This window comes from Melospiza georgiana, chromosome 2 (genome assembly GCF_028018845.1).
Source record: "Melospiza georgiana isolate bMelGeo1 chromosome 2, bMelGeo1.pri, whole genome shotgun sequence".
Lineage (NCBI taxonomy): Eukaryota > Metazoa > Chordata > Aves > Passeriformes > Passerellidae > Melospiza > Melospiza georgiana.
The window spans coordinates 54,550,313-54,559,170 of NC_080431.1; the positions used below are offsets into that span (position 1 = coordinate 54,550,313).

Here is an 8,858-nt window from a genome sequence, read left to right on the forward strand (position 1 = left end):
GGGGAACCTGAAGCATATTTCTGCCTTGCCACTCAAAGGGCCTTACTTCCTTAGCTTTTTGGGAAGAGAAGGAATTTAAATTATGTGTGATGGTCAGTCTGAGGTTGTCACTTGTTACTTTGTTGTTTATTGATTCCTAGATGCAGCTAATAAGAAAAGAAGACGTACGTTGACATCTCCCACCATCACAGAAGAAATGGTAATTCTGAATTTCAGTACTACTAAAACAGGGGACCCACAGCTGCTACAGCAAAAGACTTGCATATCAAAGTATTCTGACAGTGTTCAGAAAGAGCCTTGGGAGTTCCCAGTAGGCATTTGTTAACTTCTCTGCTATTTGCAAATGCAGTGGTTAAGGAAGGTGGTGTCCCAGGTGTTTGGCTTTTCTTAAAGCATTTTTGCTTTGAAGCAGTTTTTGCTTCCATTTTCAGAATAGAATATCTGCAGAGGAATATTGTTAGCCATTCAGAGAGGCTGACTGTGTTCACAGACATGTGGACTGCTTTTTATCTTTCTGCTAAGACACAAGTGTGATAATGACAACAGCAGTAAATGTCAGCATGGTGTAAAAATGCAATGTTTTGATTTTCTTACAGAGTACAGAAGAGACAGCAGAAGAAAACAGTTTACGAATACTAAAAAGAAAAAACAACAGGCATAAAGGTGAGACTCATTGGATACCAGAAGGGTTAATTCAGTTTTTACTGTGCCTGTGAAACTTTCAGCAGAGAAACAAGGCATGCAAACGCTGCTCCTCCAGCAAGGACAGTGGGAAGACAAGAAGATATGTGACTCAAGAATGCAGTGATAGATGGAACAAAGGACTTATTCTCTGGGAGCCTGGGGTGGGATTTATGATAATGGATAAATTGTAAGTATATGTAGGGAGTGTATATGAGCAACACACTTAATGTGGAGCCAGGGTGTCCATGTAAGGTTAGGTGAATTCCCTGCAGAGCCTTGGGCCTGAAGAAAGGATGCTCTCTTTAACTGCAGTGTTAAGGAACCTTATTCTGATATTTTAGACATTTGATAACAACTTCATGGAGCAACTAGGAGGTACTGTGATCTATTATGTTCAAGTGCAGAGCTTGGAGATGGCTGGTAGCAAATTCTATGATGCAAATGTATTTTTATGATTCTCCTGAGACAAGTGGCGCTCTGTGCTCTGGTGTGGCAGCAGAAGTCTGATTTGCAGAATGCTTTAATAACTGTGCAGCAAACAAATGCCTGTGGTGAGACTTGCTGTGTGATGTGAACTGGTGATTCAGATGGGAATGCCCCACTCTGGCTGGCTGCTGTGTTCAGCTCTGTCTCCTGCAGACAGGGGTGCCTCTGCCTGGCGTTGCTCCTCCATATCAGAACTGTTAAATCTGAAATGGGAACCCTGGAAGGCATTAACAGAGGAGGTGCTCTGAGTAGGGGGCAGCACGTCTTGCCTTTGGAAGCCTGGGTGTACACAGGGTGCTTAACACAATATAGGCTGTCACTGCATATATATGGTGTTACAACAGTGAGATGGATCACAGGAGCTGTCCTGCAGTTTTCATGTTACCCTGAAGCTCCTGCTGCAGTTGGGATTCTGCTGGCACTTGGAAGTTTGGAATGTGCTAGTGGTGATTATTCACCTCACTGTGGATATGCTTCATGTATGGGCATGGTATTGCAAGTGGCTGCCTAGTGGTCTTTTCTGAATTTCATTACCACTGTAAAGAACAGGAAACCTATAAAGAGTCCTGGAATACTCCTAGAGCATCTCGTGTAAGTGAGAAAGCATTTCTTTCCTCACAAATGTCTCCAGTAGAATGTAACATTGTTTTTAACAGAGACTGGCAGACTTTAGTGAGCCATCCAGTGCCTCTGCTTTTGAACAGCCCATTGCATTGATCTTACTAAAACTTGCTGCTGCTCAGAGATAAAGAAAAAATGGTTATTTCTCTATCAATCCAAATCTGACAAAGTCAGTATATAAAATGGGCTGTAATAAAAAACTTTAGTTGCCTGGATCACTTGGAATAAAAGTAGCCTCAATTTTTACCAAATCTGATTAATTTATTGCACTGTTTTCTGTCTTTAGCCTGCTCAGTCCATGGTGTGGTCCTAAGGATTGGTGAAGCTGCAAGCAAGACAAATCACTAGGGGGTATCATGAGCTTTAGGAATGGAACATTTAGAGCTGTGGAGCTGTTTGCTTGTGATGAATGAAGCCAAATCTGGGGCTTAGGAAATTTTACACCCAGCACAGTGCTTACATTTGCCTGGCTACTTTTTTGTTCCCACTGAAAAGGGCTGTGTGGGTGGCTGGAGGAGCCAGAGATCTGCAAAACTATTTGTTACTGGTGGAAGGGTTTTGGCTTAAATTTCAGCTTCGGAAGAGAGGGAGCAAAGCCCACTTTACAGATCACTTCTGTATGAGAATGCTCTTGTGTTTTAACAGTTCGGATAGACTTTGTTAGGAAGTGCAAACAAGCTGGGCTTCTGGATGATATATTTGAAGAAATGCTGGACACACTTCATCTGGCTCAGGAAAAGCTGATGGATGACAACACTTCAGAAACAGGTATGTTTCAGGGGGACCCATGGCAGGGACTCTGCTGTCAGAGTAGAGGTGCAGATCTGAACCCTGGGCACTTGGCCCTGGGCCACCTTCCTGAGAATAGCATGGTGCTAAATAACTCAGTCCTTATTTCTGCAGCTGTGCAGGAGGTTGAAAATTACCTCCCTTTTTGAATGACCACTTACAATGAAAGTTCCAAGGAACTTCTTTCTCAGAATTACATAAGAGCTGCCAACTCAGCATGTCCAGTGAGACCTTCTGACCTGAATTTTTGAAGCCACCTTTTACATGCTGGCATAAGCATAGGAAGGTTCAGTCCAGCCTCTCCTCCCAGGAACTGGGGAACAGAGAGGTCCTGAAGAGAGCCAGGTTTTATTTAGGTCATAAGTCTGTGTTGCTCTTGCAGCTTCACAGAGGTACCAGCTGTCTGTTAATATCAGCACTCTCTTCTGAGTGAAAATCCCTAAGTATGTACATTTTAAGGCTTTGGATGATTTGTTACAAGTGTACCGTCAGCTGTTAGTGTCTGTTTCAGGTTTTTATGGGTTTATCACCTTGCATGAGGTACTTTGTTTTTAAAGAATTCCAATCTAATGTTGCTTTGTCCACATCACAGTTAAAGAAAGTTTTGAACTTTCCTCCCCAACTGCCCTCCCGGTTTTGCAAAGTTAGGAGTAATACCTTTGCATAAAGAAGGCCATTTTATGCAAAGTAACTGAAGCACATGCATGGAAAGTGAAATGTCCCACCTGGAAAGTCTTCCTTCATGAGCAGCTGGTGTGTCAGTTGAACTCTGTGAGTGTTTTGTATTTTGCTTCAGCAGAAGTCTCAGGTATGAAATTGAGGTGTAATTATTGGATATTTCTTAACAGCAAATGAGGACAGCTCAGCCCCACAGCTGATGTGTCAGGAGGAGTTGGTACAGTCAGCTCTGCCATCACACAGTCCTGGCACACTGAAGTCAAATATGGCTTAAGTATATTGCTCTTCTTTAAATGCACTGTTCGTGTGGTGCAGACACAAAAAAGGAATAATCTTCTGTGTGAAACTTAAAAGAAAGAATTGACAACTTGATCCTTTTTTCTCAATCTAGATTATATGAGAAGGAAGACATCTTAAAACATTGAGCAGTCAGTATAATGGAAAATAAGTAATTACTGTTTTGTGGTGCCTCTAATGTAGGGCTCTGTAAACCTTTCCTCAGTAGTATTACATCAAATTATCTCTTTCCCCAGAGTATGAAGAGACAGTGATGGCACTGTTTGACTGTGGACTGTTTGAAAACATACTGACAAATATTTATTCAGGTAGGTGCAGAAAAGCTGTCAGAGGAGCAGCTGATCTGGGATTTGACATTGAAGTTATTCTAACGAGAATTTTGATAAAACAATAATTTAAAATGAAAATTCCAAGGAACTTTTTTTCTCAGTGTTATATAAACAGTTGAATAAAAGCCATGGCTAGCTGAATCTTTAGAAATACATTATATCACATGGGGCTGGCTGACCTGAAGGAGGGAGCCACTCACAGTTCCACAGCTTTAGAAGGCCAAAGGATCTCCACCCCAGGGGAACTCGGCTCTCCTGCAGTTTATTTCCATCTCCACAGACTCCCTTCAGCAGTTTGCCAGTGTTACAGCTCTGCTGCTGGCTGACAAGTGCTGGTCAGAGTAGTGCTTTCCACTGAAACACAGCAGCCAAAGGCCAGCAGAACTCACCTGGACTGGGGGGCAATTGTGCTTTGAAAAACAAGATGAGAATGCTCAGAGTGAAAGGCAAACAAAGGCAGGAACAGTTACTTGGGACACTGGTGTGGAAGAAAACTGTTGGGCTTGGATTCTCAGCTGTTTGAAGCAACAAGGCTTCAGCAACAAGGCTGAAGCTGGTTTTCAGACGGGCAGGTCTCATGCTTCCCATTTCCCTCTCCAACAGCTGTTCTAACTTTTGCTATAATTTATTCTGGTGAAAAGGGTTTTAATTAGCTACTGTTGAGGTTTGGTTATGTGAAGATGATGTTTGCTGTTTCCCCTTCACTTGACTGAAGAAGCCACTACTCCCTTCAGTCTCCATTCTTGCACTTAAATTCTTTTTTCAGCAGTTGGAGTGTCCAGTGTTGCAGTTGTCTGACACAGGTTCCACCACTGCCTCATCTGAGGACATTAAAACATCTCTGCTCAAAATTCCTCATGTGACACAACCTTGGATCACACTTGTTTCTTTCACTGCTGCATCAATTATTTCATCCTCTTCTCAGCTTACAGGAAAATCTCTTGATATTGGCACCTCCCTGCACACAACCATGTGATTCTCATGGGTACTAATTGTCCCTTCTCCAAATCCCCACAATTCAAGCAGCTCAATTCTTTCTGTACCACACAATCTTCTTTTCTGAGACCTTTTTATTTCAAGGTCAATAATAATGAGGTTGGTTCCACAACTGATCCAAGAGGAGCTCTTAAAATGAAGCAGTGAGAAAGAAATGAAAACCATGCTAATTACAAGTGAAACTTTAGAGGGGAAAGCAAATCACCAGCTGCTATTTTTTCTTCTTTTTTGTTTATTGTTACTGTTGTCATAATCTCTTATAAGCTCTCGCTAGCTTTGTGGTGACATACTAAGTCAAGGACTACATAAAGCAGGACTGGTATAAATTCTGTGTTTCAAGCTGATGATTTTGGGTCATCTGCCATGCTTTAAATTCAATCTTTTTGTCACTTCTTAAGTAATCATGCAAATCCTGTTCTAAAGCCTTACATGCCAGCACAGCAAGGCTACTCTGAACTGTAACTGGTGAAATGGCTTTTTAAAATCCCTTTTTATGTACAGGGATCCACACTCCTTTTGCAATGTGCAGCTTTACTGCAAACTCAACTGCATGTAAAACCTTTCACACAGGATATGCTGTTGCCTCAGCAGCAGTTTCAGATTTCTAGGTTGGAGGGTCTTTTCCTCTCCTCCAAGGGAAAGTGACTTCTTTTAGTTTTGTTTTCAGTTCTGTTGTGCATCCTGCTTGGGCAGGATGCCTTCATCGGATTCCCTCTCCTCTGTGCTGGTCAGCAGTCTGGTCAGAAGCTTTTGAGCTCCTTGACAGCATTTGTTTTCAGGGGTTTGGAGCAGCAAATTCTGCAATTCAGATAAAGGTTGTGGAGACAAAGGCCATGATACTTAATTTTAAAACTGTTGTGCATTTCCTTCACTGAGAGCCCCGTAGCACTTGGGGCAGTCATTCCAGGTCCACGTCCCTCAGGCCATTCCTGATTTTACAGAAATACATTTTCTTTCCCTTCAGCTCATTTCCTCTATGAAGTGGAAGGTTCTCAATCTGTTACCTGTCTTCCTTTCCTGTGGAAGCATTTCTGCAGGCCAGTCATTCCCATCACTGACATCTTTGGGCTACTTCTATTTCTGCCACATCCTTTTGACAGGAGGGAAACTGAGCTGTGGGTGTTCCATCTGTAACTCCCAAATGCTGACTCAACAGGATCACAGTGTTCTGAGTTGATAGGGACCTGCAAGGATCACGGAGTCCAACTCTTAAGTGGCTTGTATGGGGATAATGGGGGTTGAACCCATAACCATTGGCACTAGCACCATGCTCTAACCAGCTGAGCTGCTTTGTTCATTTCTGATAATTAATTCATATCCAGATACTCTCTTAAGAGGGCTTTTTCCCCCTGGTTCCACTTGTACATGTCAAACTTCTTCAGGTGTGTGTCACCTGAGTGCAGAGGGAAGGGGCATCTCCTTCTCTCCAGTCAGAGCCAGCCTGGGGCACCAGGTCCCTCTTCAGTGAATATTACCAGAATTTCCCATGGGTAGCAGGCACCAACAGTGCTCTGGCTGCCCATCTTCAACAGCCACACCCAACCTTGGGTAATGGATTTAAAAACGTGTCCCTGTCCATCACCTTCCACATCCACCCACAGGCAGCAGGTGCTGTGTTTTCTCACTCAGAGGAAGAAGCAGCAGGGAGGCAGAAGGCCCAAGTGCTTTCCTTTCCTTTTTTTTTTTTTTTTCAAAATCACTTAAGGCTTTTTTATTTTGAATGGCATAGGGTAAACAGCTGGAGATGTTTCTGCACTCTCCTCACTGGAACTTTGGAGACATTCTTCAACATCTTTTCCCCCAAAAGAAGAAAAACACATTTAGTTTGTATGAAATGTCTTCTTCTTACTAGTATCTGAACTCTCAACATTCTCACACACTGAGAAAGTCGTTTGTTGTTCACAGACCAGCCTTGCTGCTCAGAGGTCACCGACACCTCTGTGTGTCCTGCTAACTGAACAAAGCAGGTGCTTCATTAAAAACTTGGAATTAACCCTGTAAGGTTGTGGTAATGCTTCTGAATACTGGCCAGGTTCCTTACTGAGCTCTCACTGACTTCAATAATCTTTAACATTAGGGAAATGGAAGCAGCAGAGGGAAGCAGAAATGCAGTCAAGCAGGGCTTTGCAAATAAGGTAAACAACTTTGATAATCCTATCAGGATACTGTCAATAATGATTTTGCCAGAAGCAGGAGAAAAAATGCTATTGAATTGTGGTTTTGAATGCAGTTGTCCAAACCATCTGGTTTAAGGTTTAATTTTGTTGTTGGCTAAAATCCATTAGGCTTGTAATTTGCTTTAGGAGTGTAATTCAGAGATGGTATCTTTAAAGATTTAAAATACATCATTGTTGGGGGAGTTCTCACACAAACAGGCTCTGAAAACAGAACCTTTAAACTCATATGCCAGTTAACACAGGGGATTAGTAGCTAAACTAATAATTTTTACATATGCTGAGATGTTTGAAATTTAATCTCAAAACTAGCTGTGTTATAGATGGATGGCAGAGGACATGGCTCCTGCTCTGAGCTTTCTCTGACACACCAGCCAGGCTCTCAGCAGACACAGAGTTCAGCTCTTTGTGAGGACACCAGCTGTGCAGGGTGGTGGGTTACAGGTACTGCTGCAGAAAGGCAAAGGCTTTATTGCAGGTTAAACCAAGCAGTGGTAGCTCTGCAGAGTTAATGAATATGTAATCTATTTTATATCTGTAATACTTATGTATAATAATAAAATCTTTTTATTCCTTCATAATTAAAGTTTTTTATCCCTTTTTCATAATAGGAACAGAAGAAAAAATCCAGAAACTTCTGGAAAACAGAAAAAGACTGGATCACAAGATTGAGCTGCTGCAGGACTTAAAAGAAGTCATCCTTTCTACTCCAGAGAACATGGCCAGTACATCCAGTACAGCATCTGAATAACCCCTCTCTGTGATGGTGCAATTGTTAGGAATTTTAATGATAAAAACCATAGACCAGTCTGGTCAGTGCCCAATTCCCCAGCCCCAAGATGAGGGCTGAATGGGTGCAAGAATGTGGTGTTATACTCATTTTTATACCTCACTGTTGCAATAATTTAAAGTCCTTCAAGTTTTCAAATTTTCCTGTTCAAATTTTTCCCTGTTTCCACTAGAAATTTCCACTTATATTGCACAATGGAACATAAATGAGTGTTACTAACTAAATTTAGCTTTTGCAAAAACTTAACAGAACCCTCCGGGGAAGACTTTTTTTCTCAAAGCCAGGGAAGTGTTGAGCTGCCACAGAACACTTGCTAAATTCACTTAAACTGTGGGAGCCCTCTCCTGGCTGGGCAGTAGTGCCTCGCTGTCTGTGTCTATTCAGTGATGTTTGAAGGATCATAGTGCTGCTTTGGCTTTCCCAAAAAAGATAAATGAGCAGGACTTGCACTCAAAGAAGCCTTCTGGATTACAAACAGGAGTTTAATTTAAAAAGCCAAATTATTCTTTATTGACTGGTCAAGGTGCACTGTTTCTGCTATACTGGCAGTGGTAAAGCAGTGTTTGCAGGCAGACCAGAAAGGGTTGGGCATTGCACTCATAACAAGTACAATGTCAAATGGAGCAAAACAGTGACTGAATCTTCCCTTCTCCTTTAAGAAAGGGTTCAACTTTTGTTTTGTCTTTAAAATATTGTTTGAATACAGAAAAGCCACAATAGGCTAAGTTAATAAAATAAAACATTTTTTAAAGGAGCTATGTGTGGAGTTGTGCTCCCCATCCCTAAGCTGCTGCACAGGACACAGCCAAGAAGGGGGAATGCTGTCAGGCCATGCTCTTGCTGAGGGACAAGCAGAGCACTGGCAAACACCACTGGGTGTGACACATGTGACATCCTGTCACAACAGCTGTACTCTCTCCATGACCACTTGGAATTCCTCACTTGAGCTTGCTCTGTAGGAAGGTGGGGATTGATAAGCACAGAACAGCAGCATTCAAAATGAGCTCTTGAACA

General features: G+C 42.2%; 1 protein-coding gene across 1 annotated transcript in view; it reads left to right on the plus strand.

Moving 5' to 3' along the window:
* SETDB2 (SET domain bifurcated histone lysine methyltransferase 2) overlaps positions 1–8,598 on the plus strand; it is a 51,882-nt gene extending 43,284 nt beyond the window's left edge. The window contains exons 23-27 of the mRNA XM_058045506.1: positions 141–199; positions 597–663; positions 2,437–2,559; positions 3,792–3,863; positions 7,666–8,598. Coding sequence (XP_057901489.1) covers positions 141–199; positions 597–663; positions 2,437–2,559; positions 3,792–3,863; positions 7,666–7,805 — 461 coding nt within the window. The 3' untranslated portion in view covers positions 7,806–8,598. The remainder of the gene's footprint in view (positions 1–140; positions 200–596; positions 664–2,436; positions 2,560–3,791; positions 3,864–7,665) is intronic.
* The last annotated feature ends 260 nt before the right edge of the window (positions 8,599–8,858 follow it).